Source organism: Nelusetta ayraudi, unplaced genomic scaffold (assembly GCF_046127955.1).
Source record: "Nelusetta ayraudi isolate G7.1 ecotype Tasmania unplaced genomic scaffold, CSIRO-AGI_Nayr_v1 ptg000019l, whole genome shotgun sequence".
In the NCBI taxonomy this organism is placed as follows: domain Eukaryota; kingdom Metazoa; phylum Chordata; class Actinopteri; order Tetraodontiformes; family Monacanthidae; genus Nelusetta; species Nelusetta ayraudi.
The window spans coordinates 6770770-6794045 of NW_027466069.1; the positions used below are offsets into that span (position 1 = coordinate 6770770).

Here is a 23276-nt window from a genome sequence, read left to right on the forward strand (position 1 = left end):
CCGCTATATTAGCTCCCGCTACTGGTCATTCAGCAACACTGTGTTTTTTTCTTTCTGTCTCCTGGTTTTTGATTGTATTTGTACCACGGCAGCGCTTGCATGAACAATGCTTGTTGCATTCATGCTACGTTACCTCTGGCTCCGCCTGGTCGTGAGAATGTAAAAACAAAAAAAGTATGTAATTACTCATCAGTTTAGTTTACTTTGACTTTCTTTAATTTTACTCACGGTATGATCCTTGTTGACACAAGAAGAAGAAAAGAAAGAGACTCTTTAACAGTTTAGCAGCGGACTAATTGGTGTTCTGCCTCTACAGCATTGATATCCTGGCTAGTCAGAGAAGACTTATCCTTTCTTCTTCTTCTTCTTCATGCTGCTTTTGTTTGACATGACGGCGCCTGTTGGTCCATTCTGTCTCCCCGGTAAAAAATGTGAGCAATGCCTGAGACCTGCTGCGAGGTGTGTTTGGCACCGGCTGAGCGGTGGCTAAACCTTCGGGATCACGCTGTCAAAGAGTCAAACTGGCCGCGAGACACAAATGACGAGATGAGAGTCTTGACAGAAGGGAAAGGGTGTGGTTGGTTCTCTGAGAGGATCCACAATGATTAGTGGTTTTTTTTTTTTTTTGTCTCCACTGGGTTCCTTTTCTCTGAGGTTTAGTTCTGGAACCCTTGCTAGCCAGTTGGGTTTTCCAGATTATTCCCAGGACTACAAACACAAAAGTCATCATGATCAGTTTGTAGTTTGCAAATATCAGAAGGCTGAACTCCTCCGTCCCACTCCCCACTACAAGTCTGAACGCTGACACTCTGAACCGCTTTCACCCGGCCTAAGCATTGAGTAACCAACCAGGATGGAGGATGCAACTGCTGAGCTTCAACAAACAATAATTCAGTACGCCAAGAACAGACTGCCTGTCTGACTGAATGTCTGTTGAAAGTGTGGTCACAAGCCCGGGAGATTCAAACACCCTTTGTGACTTCAACAAGGGTGTAGGTCAGGAGCACTGTATGTTCTGTGCACACTTTCTGAGAAATGGAACAAGCAAAAAATGTAAAGGTTTTGTTTTTTGTTTGTTTTTCAGGAGTTCATTGTCAAGAGAAGGACACTGATTATTGGTTTTACGAAAAACAAAAAAACAAATTGCTGAAGACAATTCTTGATGGATAGATTCATTGTTTATCTCCAACAAAAGTTCCCATTTGCAGCAAATTGACTAGATATGGCATGCATATGAAAAAAGTGCAAAAATTGTATAAAATCAAGGATATCTTGTAAATAACGGAAGTAGTGAGTAAAAGTCGGCATTGGCCGTTTGGTTTAAGAAAATCTACCTCCGCCACTGGAGAAGAAAACACGTCAGTTCCCCTCAGCGTAGCTTTAATATTCACTGTTTGTGACGTCATAACCACCGACGGCTGACCTATGTGTCCCCAGCCGGCTCTGGTGCGGCCCAGGAGCTGGTCCACGCTGGTCCTTGGTTCTATGTGCGGAGGCTCCGTGGCGGGGCGGGGCTGTGCGGGGCGTGGCTCCCTGCACCGGAGCCGCTCGGCGGCTTCGCTTCTCGGGTTTCAGCCGAAGGAGGTGAGACGGGAGCCGAGCCTCCGGAAAGCTGCCCAGCCAGTGCCCTCACACTGCTGCCTCGACCCCGAACCGGCGCCTGTTGACATCCCACCCGTGGAAGGTGGTGAGGAGACCCCGGACAGCCAGGTAGGAGCTCACCTGGCCGGCCAGGTGAGGGGAAACCGGGGTCCTAAAGGGGGGGCGGGGGGGTTGAAGCGGGTTCAAAGTCCAGTCTGGTACTCGTCTGGAAACTGGCTGTGCAAGTCCGCCACGTTATCCTTCTGTCGCTGAGAGGAGACGGTGAATATATTAACTCACGTGATTTAGCGTTTAGAGCGCGTTGCTTTGTCTTCAGGCTTGATTTTTTTTTTTTAATATAAGGATGCGTTCAGAAAATGACGGTGTGTGTGTTTGCTGCTGTTAGCCGTGCCTGGCTTCCTATTAACTCCCTTTGTGATGGCCAAAGTTGGTCCGGGGACCGTACAGGGTCGCCGGTGATGACCGTGGGGTCCCCGTCAGAACCAGAACAAACTGAGGGAAATGAGTCAGTCGCGGGTTTCTGTTGAATCACAACGCAACCTGTTGTTGTGTGATGCCAGTGCACTGAAAGGTTCCGTGTCTGGAGGGCACCGTGATAACAACTGTTGAATCTTGACTCAAAGGTCGATCTGCACAACTTCCAGACTGAATATTTGTTTTCTGGGCTGCCATTGAAGGGCTAATCTGGGTTCACCGTGTTATTTTTGATGCGTTTGTTTGTGTTTAGAGCATAAAATCGCTTTTGCTTACTCATGATAATAATAATAATAATAATGAAAATATATTTAAGACAATTGATTTTAGACTATTAAGAAATTGAACCCCTACCCCTGATACAGCGCCCCCAGCAGGGCAGGTATGACATCATTTAACCTTGTATGGTCTGAAAAAACTTAATGGTGCTCCAGTAAGGCAACATGGACCTGAGTGGGCTGCCTGCTGGAGGTCAGGTGTTTCTCCAGGAGCCCCCCCCCAGCCTCCTCGGCAGGCCCTGTTTTTAAGAAAACACATGAGGGGACTTTTTGAGTTTCATCAGATGCCAAACTGGAGCTTCCGTCTGTCGAACAATGTTGTTATTCATGGATTATTTTTTTTTTTCTCTGAATGTGGCCACACTAGTGATGGTCACAGTGGGTTCTGTGAGGAGCAAAACAGGACACCATTCATACACCCGTGGCTCACAAAGACATAGCAACACTAGCTATATTAGACCGTTCCAGTTCCTGGACTGATTTTGACTCCTGAGGCTGTTTCTGATGATTTACGATGACAAAAACCGACAACGTCTGACTGCAGAGATCCAGAAACGCTTTCGTCAGTCTGAAAACTCGAGGGCGTCCAAACACACAAGGATTCCCTGTCTGTCATGTTCAAGTTTCCAAAGTTTTTTTTTTTAAGTCGTGGTGATGTGAGACAATCCAAAACCGAAAACCGAAAAGTTCAGAAAAGAAGAAACTCCCAACCAAGCTTGCTGTCAAGTCATTTTCTTTGAATTCTTGATGCGAAACTCTCTACTTTTAAGAAATTTGTCTAAAAAACATAGGAGCCGCTGGTGGACGGACACAGTTCAATGTCGAGTCCAACTTCTGAAGAGACTTTATGTCTATTTTTGATTTTCATTCCCACACGGTCATTATTATTTCCATCCAACGCTGCACATAAACCTCGTTTATTGAGAGCAGAAGCATCAAACAGGCTGACGTTTTTTTTTTCTGTGCAAAGTGAGAGGCTGGCTCTCTCTGACACACACACACACAAACACACACACACACACACACAGAGGCAGTCTGGCTCCTCAAGTGTGGTGTGTTTACCGACATTACAGCCCCACTGCGTGTGTTATTATCTGTGTAAAATCCCACAGTCTGTCATGGAGCGGAGCACCTGTGGTCCCACTCAGCCATAAAAAAAGGTTCCCATGGGAAAACAGCTGGGCTTGTGGTTCCCTTGACCCAAATAGTAAAAAATGAATGCTCTGTGTGTGATAATGGTCCGGGTTTACAACAGAGGGAGAAAAAAACATACAACACAACTGGACTTCGCTGTCAGAAAAAAGTACTTTAAATATACTTGTATACTGGCTATTCTGTAATATACTGTTCTGTTTGCAGGCTCTGCTCCCCTTGTTGCATCATCATCATCATCACCATCATCTCCATCATGCTGTTGTGTGTGCTGCTCTGCGTCGTGGTGCTTCAGTCCTCTGGTGTCGACGGTCAAGGTTAGCAAAGCTTCCTCGCCGTCACGCCCCCTTCAGGGAACGTCAAGTCACAACAGCCTCGCTCCAGTTTTCAGATTCTGAATTTTGAAAATAAAATCAAAGCTACTTTTACATCAATTTTACCAGCTATCATCCCGACCCTCTCATTCTGCTGCCCCGCTGAGCAAAATCTCGAAAAGCTTTTTGATTTGGAGAACCTAGCGCTTCAGGAGTTTCAGCCGACCAATCGGCATCCTCGGGGGAGGTGGGGGCAGAGCTACAGCCGTGAGGTGGAAAACAGGAAGCTGCTGAAGGCTTGTAAACGGTGTCCGCGTCGGCGTGGTCGCTGCAGCAGGTCTGATCGCAGCTGGGCGGGGCTCTCAGTTAGACTCCGCCCACCGCCGCCACTCGCACCAATGGGAACCATGTTCTAAAGTCGGGCGTACAGCGGAGACCACCAACGGCTCCTGTTGTGTGGAGAAGAGGCTTGGAGCGGAAATCTGTCTCCTTGACGTCCTACACACGCACTAACACACACGCGCACGCACACTCGCACAAGTGTGTGCGTCTGTAGGAAGTCGCCGTGACGACGGGTGACAAAGTGCTCTGTCTTCTTCACTCTTCCTCTGCTATCCAGCGATGTAGCAACAAACACAAAAAAAAAAAAATCCCCCGACACACTGTTGCACTGTGGCTGTCTGCGGTGACCTCTGACCCCCGCGGACCCCAGTAAGCGGAGGACAGAGCGAAGCTTTGAAGGATGAAGGCGACAGCTGTCGGTGGAGAGGAAGAGGGAAGCGGCGGGGTGGGTGGGCACACAAATATGTGCCGCTCGTCTCGGCTGGTAATGATGTAGATGGAGCGGAAACAGGAGGCGGGTTTTTTTTATTTTTAGAGACGGGTCGATCGGTCAGTTGGTCGGTCGGTCGGTCCATCCCGGAGAACAAGGGGGGAGCAGAAACTGCGTGTGTCTGACCTTTTCCTCCCGAATCCACACGCTGCCTCTTATTTTGAAACCTCAGGGCGCCTCAAGCTGACGGTGCTGTCGGAGGACCGGCTGCAGATGAAGTGGAAGGAGGCCGACGGACCCGTTCAGGGCTACAAGGTCCGAGTGAGGCCCATCTCAGGTGGGGCCGCAGCTCAAACTCCGCTGTCTGGTGTGTGTGCAAAAAAACACTTCTGTGTTTAGTCTGATGGAGCGCTGCAGCGTCTGGACGCAGGAGGAGATGCAGGAGGGGGAAAATGAAAGGGCCGTTCCGGCGCGGCTGTGTCGCGCATCCTGTGTTCCAGAAGCAGATTCTGTTGCTGTTGAGCAGCAACGAAAGTGGGAAAAAACGCAGAAATAAAGTGCAAAAAGCGTTGCAAAGATCAGCAAAACTCTTTTCCTCCAGAGCAGATCACATGACCTTGGGGCTGAAACCAAATGCAGTTTTCACTTTTGCAAAACAGGCCCAATCTAATTTAGCAGAGCCCCGGCCCGGCTGTGATCACCTCTAAGGGTAAAGCTCCTGTCATCCGCTAACATCAACTGCCCGGATTCGCTGCTCTGTCTCTCCGCTGCACTGCGGTGGCGGCAATGGGCTCGGGCTTGTCTCGCAGGAAGACAAAGGGAGGCTCTGGAGAACAATTCCAAGTCTGATTATCAGCTCGAGGAGCAGGGAACCGAGTCAATCCGACGGTGGAGAACTTCAGATGTAGCTTCAGGGAAATTGTGAACACAACCTACAGTGAAGGCTGTAATTAAGCCGGTTTACCTGCAGGGATGTACACGAAGGAGGTATTTTATGTATGTGAATTTATACGTGTACATGCTTCACTATCATCAAGCTGAACTCACGCTCACATTCAGGTGTTCCAGATCAACAAACAGTTAATTGAGGGGAGGAAGTTGTTACTTCTGAGTATTAAGGGAAAGATTTTTTCCACTGTCAAAGATTTTTACCTTGACGAAGCCAAAGTGGTAAAAGCTTTAGAATAGAACAGAATAGAATACAATGTCTTTTTAATCTCACAGTGGGTAAATTAGCATAATTACAGCATCTGTAAAATGGAAAATTGTGTTAATTAAAAGAAATAAGGCAATAAAAAAAAATAAAAGATATTTGTAGGGTATAAAAGGTAAAAAAAACAACAACAAAAAAACAAGATATTTACATCATATGGTTGGATTTGCAACTAGACGCTGCTGCAGCTTCTTTCCCTTTCAAAATGCCGACGTGCATGCGTGTGTGTGTGTGTGTGTGCGCTCTGCAGACGTGCCGCAGCCGGAGCTGATGCTGACCACCACCCGAGGCAGAGCCACGGTGGCCGGCCTGGACTCGGCTCAGGAGTACAACCTGCAGGTGCTGCTGCTCAACGGGACGACGGAGAAGCTGCTGGCCAAGCGCAGGTTCACCAGTAAGAGGCGGAGGGAGGAGGGTGTAGGGTGGTGGGTGGAAGGGAGGGGAGGAGGAGGGTATATGAGAAAGTTTTTTTGGAGGGTTTATGTGGCCTTTATGTCTGGACGAGGTGCCACCAGTAATTTCGGGCCCCGTGGCTAAAAAAAAAATGTTCCCTCGAGGTGGCCGTGGCTTGAGTGTGTCGTTTTAGCTGCTAAAAACCTAAAATTTGAACGGAGACGATCGGAGAACGTTCATGAACATAAATGTAACGAACGGTCAATCTCGTGCATTATTCCATTTCTCACATCTCTGTGAGTTCTCATCTGGTTGGATAGAAGCTAAATGAAAATGTAAGTGAGAAAACAGAAAAAAAAGTCTTCAGGTCTGCGCTGAGAGAAAAGCGGCAGAGCTTGGCAACCACCGGCTCGGTAAATAATGTGATAAAGATATAATTTATTTTCAGCGATACCGCAGTGGTGTCGGTGGTCTCTGACGCTTGAAGAGACAAATTGCGACGGCTGACAGCTGATGAGATAAAAAAAAGAAATAAATAAAAAAGGGTGAATATTGCAGATAAAAACTGTCCCAACTATCTCCCCGAATGTCCAGAAAAAATACAGCAACTAAGGATTTCAGTCTGGGAGCGGAGAGGAATTCAGTTCCAGTACTGTGTGTTTGGCTGAGGGCTGGGCAGAGACTTTTTTTTATTTATTTATTTTTTTTATTTTTTTTTAGCAACATATAACACAGGCGAAAAAAAGGTCGTCGTTATGTTTATGAAGTCGAGACGCCCAGTTTGCACCCTGTAGGCTTGAGGAGTGAAGTCACAGTGGAGGAAGTGGTGCATTTCTGACATTCTTACACTTTTGTAGTCGTGTGTGTTTGTGTGTGTGTGCGTGTGTGTGTGTGTGTGTGTGTGTGTGTGTGTGTGTGTGTGTGCGTGCGTGTGTGTGTGTGCGTGTCATGCCCCCGCCCCCTGGGAACAAGTACAAGCAACACACATTTATCATTTTTTTTACCCGTGTTTTCTTTTTCTGTCTTTTTTAACCTTTTTATAAGGTTGTGTAACGTGTGTGTGTGTGCGTGCATGTTGTTAAATGTGTGTGTAGCTTGCGGTTGCCTGCCAACCCCGAGTCGTGCTCGGCGTGCCCGGGCAGCTCCGCCGCAAACGCACAGCCACTTGGAAGTGTGTAACGCCGGCTGGCTGTCATGTTGGAATGACGGCAGTCTGGGAATTCTTTCCTTCACTTCCCCCCCGGGGGGGCTGCTTCCCCCTGACAGCAGGTTACTGTGTCGACTCTCAAAACTTCACCTTCAATTTTCCGCCGCTGACCCAGCGACTGACTCGCCGCCGGGCCCCCGGGGCCAGGATTTATTCAGCAGAAGGAAACACAGCCTGCGGCTCTTCTTCACATTCTTCTCCTTCTGATCGGCAACGTGTTGCGTCACCTGCTGTCTGATTAGGATCTTTTTGGGGGTTTTCCCCGCGATGAATTGAAGAAATTACATTTTTTGAACCTCGTACGTAAGAGGGTGTTTTGAATGAATTGAAAAATATTGTTGTTGTTGTTTTTTTGTTTTTTTTTAAAAAACCATGCAAGTTCAAGTAAAGTAGACCAGAAATATGATTGTACATTTTCAAGTATTTTCTTTCACGATTGCAATTGTCTTCTCATGAGAATGAAAACAATTAAACAATGTAATTTTTTTCTCTCTCTTACATAACATTTAAGAGCCTCCGATTTTGAAGCCTTGAAACAGTGTTTAGGTGCCATAGCAACGGAAAAAAAAAACATGTCAGAATCTGCTCTCGTGAAGGTCAGATATCGACCTGAGGTTTTGCCGCTTGGCTGCTGCTTCTTCTTCTTCTTCTTCTTCTTCTTCTTCACTCTGCTGACAGACTCCTCTGACCTCTGACCCCCCCCCACTCCCTCTACCTGCCCCTTCCAGTGGAGGCTCTGAGGGAGGAGGAGATGATCCGCAGCGGCAGCCGGGAGCAGAGGAAGAAGTTGCTTCCCGGCGGTTCTGGATCCGGAGAGCCGGACGACGTGACCGACTTCCTGCTGGCCCCGCCCACCGTGCTGTACCCCAAAGCTGCCGCCACGGCCGCCACGGTGCCCGCCGCTTCCACTGCAGGTGACTGGCCGCAAAGCGTCCCGTGATGATAGTTCTCCTCAGGATGTTTGTCCCCCAGGTGCTGAACCCCGGCGGAGTCCAAAACCCAGGCCTATAGGATCCAGTATGCTAGCTAGCTAGCGCGTACGCCAACAAAGTCCACCATTTTGAAGCATCTTTAGGGTTACTTCCACATTTTGCGGCTCCTCTTAGCACAAGTGGCAGTAGTGTCACTTCCCATCATTCCTCTGTAACGCATCAGGAGGACTAGAGTTGCCAACTTTTGGCTGCAGTACCACAAGTGACCACTGGAAGAATATCGCCGCGCCGCCAAATTGGAAGTCCGCTGTCCAGTCCTTTTAATACACCCACACTTCACCCCCGCAAAACACTTCCTGGTTAGGCGCGAACCAATAACAGCATCCGTAACCACCGCTGGTGATGCGGTCGCTGCGTAAAAAGCTCCAGACGAGCTCTTTGCTCTGATCCTCGGCGGCCTGTCATTAGAAGTCTGGCCTGCAGAGGCAGCTCAGCTCCGCTCACAGGTGCCTTTTAGCCGCCGCCGTATTCTGTATTTACACCAACCTGCTGCGGAGGCTAATGATAGCCCGGCGGCAGTTAGCAAGTCTGTCAGCACATTCCTTCATCTTTCTCTTTTTCCACCTTCATCTTGAAAAATCTCTGCTGTGCTTGGCTTCATCCTCCCCTCCTCCTCCTCTTCCTCACCCTCCTTTACCCCTCCAGGACCTCAAGTCACGGATGAGCCCTCCCAGGTGCCGGAGGAAACCCCGGAAAAGTCCGCCAAGGAGAAGAGGAAGAGGAAGAAAGAGAAAGAGCGAGACGGCTCCAGAGTGGAGGGCCGGGAGGAGGGCCTGGCGACGACGGCGGGCAGAGCGCCGGCGGGGGGGACGTCTCAACCGGTGACAGGTGACGAGGACACAGGAAACAACATCCCAAGAGTCTCGCTTTTTACGGTTTCAGTGAGTTTCGATCTGACGGAGCTTCCTGGGTGTGAAAGAGGCGGAGCAGCAAGGTGATGTTTGCAAAGGGACAGCCTGCTTAATGGAAGGATAATGACAGGCCAGCTGATAGGGCTGCAGGGCACGTGGCTCCACCCCCTCTTCATCTAAAGGAACATACACACACACACACACACACACACACGCTCTCCTAAACACACATTTGTGCCAAGGACAAGACGCTAGACGCTTTTGTTCACGTTGACAGATTAACGTGCACAAAAGCAGCTGTTCCACCGATTGCACACACCCTGCGGTGACTGTGGCGGGCGCCGGCGGGTCGTTAAGCATGCAGCGTTGCGACAGTCTCCAGGGGGTCGACGGCGTCACGGCTCTACCTGCTCTCTCCGCTCCCAGGTGCGTCTCCCAGGAAGCCGCTGGAGTGCAACAGCGAGGCGGCAGCCGACATCGTGCTGCTGGTGGACGGATCCTGGAGCATCGGACGCACCAACTTCCGGAGGGTCCGAGACTTCCTGGAGGGCCTGGTCACGCCCTTCCACATCGGACCGGACCGCGTTCAGATCGGTGGGTGGTTACGGAAGTGGAGGGACCGAGCGGAAGAGCGACCTCCTGACCTCTGCGCTGGTGTGATTAGAGGGTGACTTTTTCAAAAGACAGTTCTACCTCCTGGCCAGCAGATGTTGCAATCAATTCTGGACTCAAATTTAAATTCACCTTTTGCCAGGCCAGTGGTTGTTGGTTCCATTCTAAGTTAAAAAAATATATACGTATACATGTATATAGAATATTTTAGGACGTTCCGGACTTTCACTCTGCTGCTCAACTTTAGTGTGTAGTATTTGGAGATTTGAAGAAACAGCGACATTATGTCGTTACAATTTAGATTGCGGCGCTCACCGTCTCTCCGTCCCTCTCCCGAGCATGCCAGTGAACTACGGTGGCCTGCCCGCACAAACCTGGATGTCTCACCCACTTTATCTTCATCGGTTTACTTGAGGACGCAAGCATTCACCTTAAATACGAAACACGCTGCCAGACGGCTTGGATTGTCCACATCAGCTTCTGTAGAAATATCACGGTCCAGCTGGGCTACCTGGGCAGCTAACTGGGAGAAAGACCCTTGCTCTACGTATATTCTTATATATAAATAGGAACTGTTCAATGGGTAGGAAGACCAAATGACTTTTACAGTACTGCAAGTATACACTTTGATTAATGTATTTATGGGCAGCATATTTACCGGATCTTTAAACTCATGCACTCTGGTAAGTTTTTTTTATTGCCCATGTATGTTGTTGTGTGTCTGTTGCTGGATGGCCCACAGGTCTGAGCCAGTACAGCGGGGACCCTCGCACCGAGTGGCAGCTCAACAACTTCACCAGCAAAGAGCAGCTGCTGGAGGCGGTGAGGAACTTCAGATACAAGGGAGGAAACACCTTCACAGGTGAACCGCACGCACAGACCCCTGCTGGTCGACCGCCGCATTGCACTAAATAAACCCATGACGTGAAGAAGTCGGCGCTTCCACTCTGCAGGCCAGGCGCTGCTTCACGTCATGGAGGAGAACATGCAGGCGGCGGCCGGCGCCAGGCGGGACGTCCCCTTCTTCCTCATCCTGCTGACGGACGGGAAGTCCCAGGACGACGCCGTGGCAGCGGCTGACCGGCTGAAGAGCATCGGGGTCGAGATCATCGCTGTGGGTGAGAGAGAAAGAGAGTAACCGCAAAAACTGCTGTTTTAAATTGAATTGTGCAATTTTTTCACACTTTGAGGCCAATATGAGCTTCCAGTTACATCTTCTAGAAAATTCCTACCCCTTCCTGCAAATATTTCACAATAAAAACACTGTTAAGAAAAGATCGGCGCCGGTCCACTAAAACACCAAGAAGGCCCGTGATTTGAAAATAATAGAGATTGTGTTCAGTTTGTTTTAACAGCGTCATGCAGTAACTTTAACCATCAAAGCGAGTGTAAGATCTATTGCTAAAATGCAATGATTTACACTCAGAAACAGAAGGAAATAAGTAAAAAAACAAGTCAGACTGTCCCTCTTAGGTGTACCTAGATGAAGATCTCAGTCACATTTGAATAAAAAAGAAAAATCCTTTTTAATCTCCTTTTCTCAAAAAGATATTTTATTTTCATAGACCATTTGCAATTACACCACAGACCACCAGTTGTCGGCTAGGTGTTACACATCCTGCAGCTGACGCGCTGCTGCCGTTTCTGATGTTGCCCAGGTGTGAAGAACGCCGACGAGGCCGAGCTTCGGCAGGTGGCGTCGGAGCCGCTGGACCTCAACGTCTACAACGTCAACGACTTCCCGCTGCTCGGCAAGCTGGTGTCCCGGCTGGTGCACATCCTGTGCAGGAGGATCGAGGAACGTGGCGTCTCCAAAAGTAACTCCCCGAACTCTGACCTTTGACCGCTGACACTTCGCCAGAGATTAATCTCAGTCTCTCTCTCTCTCTCCCTCCGCAGGAACCCGCCCACGGCCCACCGCCGACCCCGCCCTCTCCTACCCGACTCCCACAGACCTGCGCTTCTCCAACCTGGGCTCCAGGGAGGTGAAGCTCCACTGGACCAACCCAGCCGGGCCGGTCCAGCAGTACCGGGTGGTCTACCACAGCGCCGAGGACCACAAGGCAAAGGAGGTTAGAAGCACACACACAGACCGCAAGCACCACACAGGGACAGTGCAAAATATTTTGAAGACATTGATTCGCAAAGAAATGTATGTAAACAACCGTATGCTTGCAGTTACATCAAAAAAAAATAATGATTTTTTTTTTTCCAATCTTTATTCAACCAGGTCAGTCCCATTGAGATACAATGAAGTCTTTTTCAAGGGAAGCCTGGCTGAGACAGCAGCTTACGTAAAACATGGAGTTCCAACAGTTAAGCGGACATTGTAGAATTACACAGTGAAATTACACTGAATCAAAACAACGCAAAAAAACAACAACAATCTGGTCAAGGCATTAGTAGGACGCTGATGTAAGGCAGGTGCAAGAACGACAGGATTTGTGTTTTCCTTTGACTAAAAACAACCCTTTCAACTTAATAAGCCCAGAAGATTTCTCACTCGTCGACAAGCTGTTTGCCCCGAGGAAAAAACAGCCTCAGTTTCCTCCTCGCGGTGGGAACACTGCTTGTGTTGTCGGTGCCTCTGGGGAAATCTCTGCAGCTGATCATTTTTTAATTAACAAAATAAGCGTTCGGGACACGTTTTGATCGAATTGACAGCTTAATTGCTTCCCTACGGGTGTCGCGGCCGACTAAAATGCCCAGAGACCCCTGGAAGCGGCTTCGCCGACGGACGGAGCTCACTTTGTCGAGCGGCTGCTTGAGTTGTCTTGCCCTCTGTCGCCGGTTGTGCACTGACGGCCGGTGACGTTTGTCGTCCCAGGTGGTTCTGCCCGGCTCGGACTCCACCGTGCTGCTGTCCGGCCTCTCGGCTCAGACCCTGTACCACATCTCCATCTTCCCCGTGTACAAGGAGAATGTCGGCTCGGCTCTGAGAGGAACCGTCACCACATGTGAGCTGTTACAGTAGATAGATAGATAGATAGATAGATAGATAGATAGATAGATTAGTTATCCCCAAGGGGGATGACGTGCTAAATTTCCCATTGTAAATATTGTAAATATTTTCCCCAAACACTTTTATTTATTCACTCACACTCGGCCTTCTTGCCCCTCCCCCTTTGTCCCTCAATCAGTGTCCCTGGCCACGCCCACCGACCTGGAGGTGAGCCCCTCCTCCTACAGCACGCTGAGGGTCAGCTGGGCCGCCACTCCGGGCGCCACCCACTACATGATCCTGTACTCGGCCCTGAACCACGGCGAGCCGGAGGACGCCAAGGAGGTGCTCAGTCTCGCGCGTGCGTGTCTGTGTGTGTGTGTGTGTGTGTGTGTCGGGCTGGAGCTTTTTTTTTTTACCCTCCCTGCAGGAGAGATTCGGCGCCGAGCAGACGGCGGTGGAGCTGCAGGAGCTGCTGCCGGCCACCGACTACTCCGTCACCCTCTACGCCCTGTACGACGAGGATCCCAGCGACCCCGTCACCGCCGCCGCCGCCACCTGTAAGCACACACTGCACTTCAACTCATCCCCTTTGCCCGCTACTATTGGCTGAACCGGCTCACCTGACTGGCAAAGTTGAATTTCTTCCAGATCAGTTGGATGAGGATTTAAATCATCCAAAAAAAGTCCAAAAAATGGATTGGAAGGCATCAAATGATGTTGTTTCTGTTGAACTGAGTCTGCTTTATTGATTGCCAGTGGAGGCAGCAGGTAACCTTGCGAGGCTTCCTATTGGTTCATCATGTGGAGCGTAGGACCTGCGTTGCTTACGGTTTAACTCCAGTGTGTTTACACACTGGCAGCATCTTTCTTAACCCTGGTTGTAGCTCCGCCCACTTTCTCCTCAGAGGATACTTGCTGGTCCCTTCATGTTCTGTTTGTGTGAAAACAGATCTTCTTTTTTATTTTATTTTTTGTGATTAACTATTAGTAAAGGTGTGTTTTCCCTCCTTCTTTCTTCCCTTCCTTCCTTCCTTCTTCCTTCCTTCCTTCCTTCCTTCCTTCCTTCCTTCCCTCAGTTCCTCTCCCTCCACCAATGAGCATCACCTTCCCGATGGTCACCCACAGTATGGTGAGGGTGAGCTGGGTTCCGGGAGCCAATGACGTCCCCGGTCACAGAATCACCTACAGCACCAACCATGGCAGCGACGTCAAGCAGGTATCCACACACACACACACATGGTCAAGAGTGTGTTGGATTCAGGTGTTCTGTTCAGGTTTTCTTGAGGCACTTTCTCAGTCTGTTCTCTCTTCTTCAGGAGAAAAATCCCCCCCCAAAAAAAGACCTAAAGTGTGACCATAATTTAAATTAAATGATTTGTAGGCAAACCAAGCAACTGATATCTATAAACAAAGACAAAAAAAATCACCAAGTGCATATAAGGGCGAGTGAAGGGTGGAGCCTAAGGAGGCACGGCACATCGAGTGTTTTGCGAGCAGCCTAATGAAAGAAGAAATCTCTAACTTGTCGGGGCCCAAGTTTGAGATTTATTCCCATTTAGAGTGACGACGCATTCAAGGACCCTCCGTCTCTCCACCGTGTTCCGACTCTCTGCAGGTGGAGGTGTCAGGACTGAACACGGTGCTGCTGCAGACGCTCTCGTCTCTCTCCAGATACCTGGTCTCAGTCCGGGCTCACTACCCACAAGGCCTTTCTGCTGCGGTGACCGGCAACATCACCACTCGTAGGTCTCTCTCACACACACACACACACACACACACACACACACACACACACACACACACACACACAAACACACAGAAAGAAGGCGCTGTAGGGAATTCTTCTTCTCTCCTTCCTCTCGCAGTGAAGGTACCGCCCCCTTCTGACCTGAGGGTGACCAACTACTCCGGCAGCGACATCACGGTTCGCTGGGAGGCGGCGGCCGACGACGTGGTGTCCTACCTCATCAAGTGGATCTCGCTGAGCGGCGGGGACCTCAGACAGGTGGAGCATCGTCCTCGTTCTTTTTCACGCTTTCGCTTCGGCCACGCCGACGATCATGTGACGGGAATAACTGGAAACCCGAACGTCTTACTTCTCGAAATGCAGAAATTTGTGTGAGGCTTTATATGAGTATGCTGTGTGTGCCTGTGTGCGTGCCTTCTAGCTGAGGGCCAGTGGTCAAAGCGAGGGGGCCATCCTGGAGGGCGTGCAGGACGATAAGGAGTACCAGATCTCGCTGTCGGCGCTCTACGGCGACGGCGCCCAGAGCGAGGCGGTGGCCGTGCGCTACAGCACCTGTGAGTCGCACACTCTGTACGCCTTAACCTGTGCGAGGTTCGGCCTCCCTCTGGTCTCCGGTGATGATGACGATGATGATGATGATGATGATGATGATGATGAGCAGGCAAAGTCAAAGTCCTCTCTCCGTTGAAGCTGAAGGTTTTTGATTGACTGTTTTCCCTCAGATTGCCCTCAGGCTTCACTTCCTTCCTCCTCTCTCTGACTTTCGTTATTTTCCGTGACTGTACAAGTCAGCGCAGGAACGCAAACCCCCATTAAAAAAAAATGGATTCACATATAAATCATAGTTGCTGTCAATGAAACAGAAAGTTTTTTATGGGCACTATGTTAAGCTTTTACCAATATAAAAATCATAAATCAGGCCAAATTGTCCACACTGGACCTTTAAAGGGCGACTAAACTAAAAAGAAACAAATTGGTAGTTGATGGCATCATCTCTTGTGTTGTGTATTTTCACTACCTCAGTGTCCGGCGGAGGCCCGTCCACCGTGTCTGTGTCCGAGGAGACGGCCGTCAGCCTGATGGTCAGCTGGACTCCTCCCAACGCTCATGTCCTCCAGTACCGGGTGACCTACGCGGCACTGACCGGAGCCGAGGGCCACGACAACACGGTGAGTACACAGGGACACACACACCTGCTGCCCCGTCACTCAGGGCAGTTTGAGTCACGCTGAACAGCTCCGGGAATCTTTTGCGGCAAAAAAAAAAAAAAAAAACTCCTCAAGTTCTCATCTCAGCCTATGGTGTGCAGGTGTTGGTCCCCGGTAACGAAAAGAGGGTGCTGTTGAAGTCGCTGCAGCCAGACACTCGCTACAGCATCATGGTGACGGCAGAGTACCGCAGCAGGGAGGGAGGCAGCGCTTCCGCACAGGGAAAAACCTGTGAGTCCTGCACACACTCACACACATGGCTGTGAGAAACTTGTGAAACGTTTTAGGGTTCGATTGTGAGTTTACTGTGTATGTCTGTGTGTGTTTCCAGCCAGTCTGCGGGTCAGCAGTGTGAGTGTGGTCCGGTCGGACCACTCCAGCATCTGTGTGTCTTGGCGGCCGGTTTCTGCCGTTGACGGCTACCGCATCGTCATCCAGTCGGTCAAAGGTGAAATCAGCGTCAGGAGCTCAGTGGACACCTGGAGCCTGTCACCGTCCTCACTGTTTGTCTGTGTGTGTGTGTGTGTGTGTATGTGTGTGTGTGTGTGTGTTCAGACAAGCAGACCAAGGAGAAGGTGGTGGACGAGTCCGGCAGCAGCCACTGCTTCACTGATCTGCAGCAGGAGACTCTGTACCGCATCAGCGTGCACTCCCTTCTCGGCGCAGCAGAGGGCGCTGCTGTCTCCATTCTCCACCCAACAGGTCTGAAGATCACTGATTACTACAAAAGAGGATTAGGGCCACAAGAAGAGAAAAAAATATTGCAGGGAGGATTTTTATTGAAGTTTTAGGTTGAAATTTCGTGAATAAAGTCAAGGAAAGAAAAGATGAAATTTCATGAATAAATAAATAATAAATAATAAATAATAAAAATTTTGTTTTATTTTTTAGCGATTCACTTGTTGGTCTGAGTGCTCAATGTATACAGAACGTTTCACATATGTTCTTTTCAGCCACGGCTCCAGTCAGAATTCCCATCCATCCCAGAAAGTATCCAGTCTCCACTGAAGGTGCGGCCACGTCACATTTTCACCTTTTCACTTTTCTTTATATGTATTATCTAATGATTTTTTTTTTTTTTTATGGAAACCTGATTCAATCCAACCTGATTAAAACTGTTATCATGCTTCCAGTCTGCCCCGAGGTCACCATCAGGAACAGCATTGCTAAAGGTGAGATCATTCGACTCCTCCCACAGCCGGCTCGTCACGAAACGTAACCTCATCCGTCCTCCTGAACACCACCCTCTTCCGACGTCCCAGGTTTTGACATGATGGAGGCCTTCGGGCTGACGGAGAAGGCGCACTCCTCGGTGGAGGGCGTGGCCGCCGAGCCGTTTGTCTTCAACAGCGTCGCCACCTACGTCCTGTACAAGGACACCCAGCTGACCCAGAGCACCAGGTGGGGGCTCGTCTCACTCAGTATTAGCATCACTTCTCCACTCATGTCCACATTGATGATATGAAACGGTACGATTTGATGCAATATGATACGATGTACGATACGATGTACGATACGATGTACGATACGATGTACGATACGATGTACGATACGAAACGATACCGATACGATACGATACGATACGATACACATATTTTGATTCCTATACTGCCTATACTGCTGTCTCTGATTTTGAAGAAGAGGAAGAACTTGTCCATCTCTGCCTCCTCCTGCAGGTTCATCCACCCTGCCGGCTTCTCTCCAGAACACACCATCAGCATCGCCTTCCGCCTGCTGCAGGACACATCCAGGGAGCCCTTCGCCCTGTGGCAGCTCACCGATGAGGACTTCCAGCCCAAGATGGGGGTTGTACTGGACCGTGAGTACCACCGCTGCAGCAATACCGGAATTTGTTTTTTTCGATCAGAGGTTCACTTTTAAAATTTTGTAGTACAAAAGCTATAAACCCTGTATGTTCACCATCCTCCCATCATTAAGACTTTAATGGACGTTCCTCATATTTGGAAGGGAACAAAAATAACCCAAAAAATAATCTCAGAGGGAGGAGCTGGAGGTGTGGTCACTAACCTGGAAGAGGTATCAGTGCCCTTTGTGACATCACAAAGCTCTGATTTCCCAGAACTGCGTGGCCCGCTAAGATATCAGAACTTCCCTGACAAGTTCTCAGGGCATTTTCTCAGCGCACTGCTGAGTGTTGGAGACACTGCCTCCTGGAGGACTCCGGGAGTATTGCTGATCACAACAGGAACTGATGACCTCATGTTTTTCCTGTGCTTTTTTTGTGCAGCTAACAGGAAGCAGCTGCTGTACTTCAGCCTGGACTACAGAGGAGAAGTGCAGGAGTTGACCTTTGACCAGCCGCAGGTCCGCAGGCTCTTCTATGGCAGTTTTCACAAGGTGAGGACCCGCACACACATACACACACACTTAACTATGCACGTGTTGCAGTTGCAGCACCAAATGCTTGTTTTTTTCTTGATAAGATAAAACTACCAGAGTCTCTATATGCACCATCAATCATAATCGATACCTGATACTCGTATCGGTATGACTAGGTGCATCCCTAGTCATCATAATTGGTGGTGGGACTCCCTGTCACATTTTTGTGACTTCCTGTTCCTTCCTCTGCTTTCTGTGACGCTCAGGTCCACCTGTCCGTCAGCCAGGTGAGCGTCTCCCTCTCTGTGGACTGCCACCACGTGGGCGAGAGGCCCGCCCGGCCTCTGGGCAACCTGCCCACAGAGGGCTTCGAGATGCTGGGCAAACTGGTGAAGACCCGAGGACCCAATAGCGGCTCTGCCTCGGTAGCTTGTTCGCCGCGCCGTCCGTCCGACTTTCTGTTGACAAATGGCGAGTAGCGTCCTCACCGCTGTCCTCTGTCTCTGTCCCTAGTTTGGCCTGCAGTCCTTCGAGATCGTCTGCAACACCACGTGGGCTTCTGAGGACACCTGCTGCGACCTGCCCGGAGTGGTCAGTCTGTCCATACTCACATTCAGCTGCTTCATCCCATGTTGTACTTGCTACTTGGCTGTCTGTCTGTCTGGCTGTCTGTGTGTCTGTTGGCTGAATGAGAAACAGATGAGACCGCTGCCGGTCAGACTGGTTTCATTTTTCCCGTTTTTACCTTTCAAGCAGTCATGCTGCAGTAATCAGCTTTCGAAATAATGCAAAAAGTGATAAAACAGATGTGTTCATTTGACTAAGCCAAAGCTGTCATATGCTTAGGCTGACCCCTGGTGGGCTGAAACTTTTTACATTAAAATATGCTCTTATTTTGTCTTCTGGATACATATCAAAACATTATTTCAGATTAGTGGGTAACTGATTTTTAACTTAAAAAATTGTGTTTATTTTGCATATAATCGGGAAGCAGAAATCTGTACACAAACAGAATTTTTTTTTTTAAAACAATTATACACTTTTTATTTCCAGATATAGTATTATTATTACATCATTATCACTTCTTCTTTTTTTTTTTACTTTTTTAAAGTTGAGGAGCCTTTTTTCCCTTTCACAAACTCTTACATCAAACAGCCCGTAATTGGCCTTCTGGTGCTGCAGGAATTAGGAACCTTTTTGTTGTCTCCTTTAGGCTGCCGTGACTCTATCATGACATTAGGAACTAAGTGAGAATTATGCACTTTGCATGTCGTTGTGAATGCGGGCCGCTCAACACATGATGAACACACAGCTCCTGTCTCATGTTCCTGCAGTGCCGCCTATCATTGCGGTTTTGCAATATCCTGTCTTATAAAAAATGTGTCTGGTGCATTTCTGCCGCTTATTTAATATCCTGAATATGTTTTTTCTCAGAGGGACGAGGAGAGCTGCCCCGCTCCGGCGTACACCTGCACCTGTTCCTCCGACATCCCCGGGGCTCCCGGCTCCACTGGACCCCGAGTATGACCTCATCATTCTCACCACCTTCCTGCTCTAGTCGCATGGAATCAGCTTAACAGTGGTTTCATCATTATTTATTTTCCTCCTCAGGGTAAACCAGGTCCTCGTGGTGAGAAAGGCGAGAAAGGAGATTCCGGAGAAAAGGTGAATGATAATTTATCTATAAGCAGACTTGTGTTGAACCTGCATCTTCATGTTGCTACTCTGTGTCTCAGGGAGAAGGAGGTCCTCCAGGAAAGCCTGGATTAGAGGGAGGTCTTGGACCTCTGGGCAGCCCGGGACCCCGAGGGATGACCACGCAGGGCAAAGGGGTGGGTAGCTCGTCTACCATTTACAAGTTCTGAAAACCATTGTTGTATTAATTCCTGTTTGGAATCAACTTGTTGTCTTATTTTTTCATGAAGGGTCCACCTGGCGCCCGAGGAGAGAAGGGAGATCCAGGACGACCCGGAGAACAGGTGAGTAGCTCAGAGGTCCTTTAAGAGAAACAACAACCTGCGTGTCTGGGAAATGAACGCAAAGACAAAACACAGTGTGATTCTCTGCATGTCATACTTTAAAAGAGCAATAAGATTATATTGCTACACTACACCTCTAGGATTCCTAGCAATGGTGGCCAACTGCTGGAATCGCTGCTAACTGGCAGTAGCTCCGCCTCTCTTTCCATTCAAAGGAAGCCAATTGGTCTCATCATATTCTCACCAGCAGAAAAAAAGATTGGAACTTTTATAAATGGCAGTGTAGTCCTAAAAAAAGTCCTGCGGTTCTGATTTTAATATTTCTTTTTGGAAATCTAACCAACATCCTTTTTTTTTTTTTTGCCTCGGACTGCAGGGTCCACCAGGACCACCAGGGCCAAACGGTGCAGAGGGGATTCCAGGTCCTCAGGTGAGCCTCTGCAACACGTCGCCACTCCTATCCACTCCTTGCACGGCTCCTCTCTGCTCAGTCTGATTAAACCGATCCTTCACAGGGCATCAGAGGAGCCGAGGGAAACATTGGCACACCTGGCGTCACCGGAGCGAGGGTAAGATGACGACTTCAGTCTGTCAATTTAGAGCCTCCGCCAGAAACAAATCAGTTGACAATGATCCCAAATTGCATTTTTAACTCTCCCTCTAGCACCACTCGCAGGCCATTATGTGGTGGTACAAAGGTAACTTGGCCTGTTTCTCACCATTTTACTTTCCAATTTACAGGGGTTCCAAGGAATGCCAGGGCACCCGGGGCCGGTAGGGGAAAGAGGCCCCACAGGAGCCGTTGGACCCACAGTAAGCCATAAAACTAAACTAGACGTCGTGGAAACCTGCCACTGTTTTTCTGTTATTTATACTTGTACAGCCGACAAACCGACGCAGTTTTATGGAGATGTCTCTTTTTGGAATGAGCTCAGTGGCTCATTAGCACAAATTGAATATGTAACTGTGTTTCTCACAGGGTCTGCCAGGAAACAAGGGGGAACTAGGAGAGAAGGTGAGTTCATGGGCACGGGGTTGACGGCGACCTTTCCTGTTCGGTGTAATAGTCATCTTGTGTTGACCTGTGTGCTTGGTGGTGTCCTACAGGGAGAACCTCAGTCCATGGCCATGATCTTCCAACTGGTCACGCAGGCCTGTGAGCAGCTCGTGCACAGTAAGACACCTCTTGAGGAACATTGGCTTGGAGTCAGAACGTTTGTCCTGTTCTTCTGTAGACTCTGTGGTTGTGTGTGTGTGTGTGTATTGTGTGTGTGTGTGTGTGTGTGTGTGTTTTTCAGAGGAGGTGCTGAAGCTCGACAAATTTGTCAATGAGATAAGTCGTAAGCCAGCTCCTATTGAGGAGCCTGTGGGGCCCCCAGGGGAGCCGGGTATACCGGGACCTCAGGGTCCGCCTGGAGCGAGGGGAAGTGCGGGGCGTGTGGGCCCCAGAGGGAGGCCTGGAAGGTTTGGATATCCTGGAGAACAAGGTCAGGTTCTTTCTATGAAATAATTGTTTTTTGCATCAAGTCTTAGAAGATGCAAACTGGGCCTGACTATATGTTCTGGACAGGACGCAGAGGGTTAACAGGCCATAAGGGCGACGCAGGATCCAATGTCCAGGGTCCCACAGGGGTCAAAGGACTAGCAGGTACTGGTACTAACCATGATCGGGCTCCCCCCCCCTCCCTTGGTTTTTGTACCCATACCCCCCCGCCCCCCATTTACGCTCAGCGCTTCTCTGCTCTAACCTGTGCTGCTGATTCTGCAGGACCTTCAGGCGAGTCGAAGCTGGGACCCCCCGGCACCAAAGGAGATTATGGTAAACCCGGCTCTCCGGGTGTCCCTGGCTCCCCTGGACAGACCGGCGAGGTTGGACCACCAGGCGTGTGTGACAACAGCGGAGGCTGTCAGAGAGTTCCTCAGCAGACAGGTGAGCTGCATGGTGAAGCTTCATTCAGCTGGTTCCTAATGTGCTCGTGCTTTTATTCTGAAATAGGAATAGTTCCTATTCCCTAAATAGTCCCTGTTGCCAATTTCATCTTGCGTTTCCTCACCTATTTTTTGAAGTAAACAATAAGAAACACTGATTTTATTCTGTTCTCCACCACAAAAGATCCATACTATGGCTACCAGCCCTGAGCGGACGTCAACCACCATATAGCCGTCTGTTTGAAAAGAGCTGAAAGAGTGAAGAGGAGCTGACAAGGTGCCAAACTGCACCACAGCCTGATGCTGAAGCTTCCCACCTTTCATCACAAGTGAGAAAAATGACTGCGCACAGGAAGGAGCTCCCTCTACTCCCTAATATAACAGAAGATCTTTGCCTTTTGGAAAAATACATGCAAGGAAACGAACAAAGTAGGACGCCTTCATGGACTCATATCAGAGAAATTCCTCCTGGCTGCTGCGATCCACTAGAGGCCTGCTTTACTTTTGCGCTCGTATTCGCACTGAATCTTTTTGTTTCTGTGTTTATGTACCGATGCACTGTGTCCACGCCAGGCAGAATATCCATCTGCGGCTTTTCTCCCGCTATCCTAACCTGTACTGCCTCAACCATAATGAAACTGATAGCCCATGGCGTAGAGCTTCTTCTTGTCCCATGGTTCGATACTGTGAGAGCTGTCTGACGTCACGTGTCTGGTGCAGCACATTGTTGTTTATTATATTTACTGTTCACCGTGTGTGTATATTACATTTTGTACTGAACTGTCAACAGCAAACATCAGGTTTGCTTGGGCATGAACAAAACATGGCATTGTGTGTATGTGCACGCGCATGTGTGTGTGTGTGTGTGTGTGTGTGTGTGTGTGTGTGTGTGTGTGTGTGTGTGTGTGTGTGTGTGTGTGTGTGTGTGTGCTTGCGTGCGTATGCGCACGCGTGACACTGATATAACAGGAAACACATCTTTTTGTTCTGTTTTCTTTTTGACAAAATTCCTTTTATATATGTATGATGCCATAAGTCATTAAACATTCTTCAATATCTTGATTGCCTGCGTCACTTTCATGTGCAAAAAAGTCATTAATTACCATAAACATGATTTGTGACTGTTTTCCTTTCACTAACTTTATAAACAATTTTTTTATATATTTATATAGTTTGCCTCACGTTATTGAAAAACATTACAAACTGCCCTTTTCTACAAATAAAAACGATATTAAGATTTTAAATAACCCTCACTCGTAAGTGTACTTC

At 48.9% G+C, this 23276-nt stretch overlaps 1 protein-coding gene across 2 annotated transcripts; it reads left to right on the forward strand.

Moving 5' to 3' along the window:
* The first annotated feature begins 1498 nt into the window (after window positions 1-1498).
* LOC142888408 (collagen alpha-1(XX) chain-like) lies at window positions 1499-23063 on the forward strand. 2 transcript variants are annotated; one of them, XM_076026666.1, is made up of 42 exons: window positions 1499-1734; window positions 3714-3823; window positions 4825-4929; window positions 6056-6199; window positions 8134-8319; window positions 9043-9225; window positions 9675-9842; window positions 10603-10722; window positions 10814-10978; window positions 11519-11677; window positions 11760-11932; window positions 12688-12817; window positions 13001-13146; window positions 13232-13361; window positions 13881-14020; window positions 14420-14546; window positions 14670-14809; window positions 14973-15105; window positions 15575-15720; window positions 15861-15990; window positions 16091-16207; window positions 16315-16461; window positions 16713-16769; window positions 16893-16931; window positions 17022-17160; window positions 17436-17578; window positions 18008-18117; window positions 18366-18524; window positions 18613-18690; window positions 19534-19620; window positions 19711-19764; window positions 19836-19931; window positions 20025-20078; window positions 20455-20508; window positions 20594-20647; window positions 20820-20891; window positions 21058-21093; window positions 21186-21252; window positions 21377-21565; window positions 21649-21726; window positions 21847-22008; window positions 22192-23063. In XM_076026666.1, the coding sequence occupies exons 2-42, from the start codon at window positions 3763-3765 to the stop codon at window positions 22215-22217; spliced, it is 4704 nt and encodes a 1567-aa protein (XP_075882781.1). In that variant the 5' UTR covers window positions 1499-1734; window positions 3714-3762; the 3' UTR covers window positions 22218-23063. The 2 variants fall into 2 exon arrangements, with proteins under 2 accessions (XP_075882781.1, XP_075882780.1); XM_076026665.1 differs by having other exon boundaries at window positions 1500-1710.
* The last annotated feature ends 213 nt before the right edge of the window (window positions 23064-23276 follow it).

Coding starts and splice junctions, on each gene's coding strand:
- LOC142888408 (XM_076026666.1), top strand. CDS start 3,763: ATGCTGTTGTGTGTGCTGCTCTGCGTCGTGGTGCTTCAGTCCTCTGGT. Junction 19,621..19,710: donor CCGGCTCCACTGGACCCCGA/GTATGACCTCAT, acceptor TTTCCTCCTCAG/GGTAAACCAGGTCCTCGTGG. Junction 21,094..21,185: donor AGGGGGAACTAGGAGAGAAG/GTGAGTTCATGG, acceptor GGTGTCCTACAG/GGAGAACCTCAGTCCATGGC.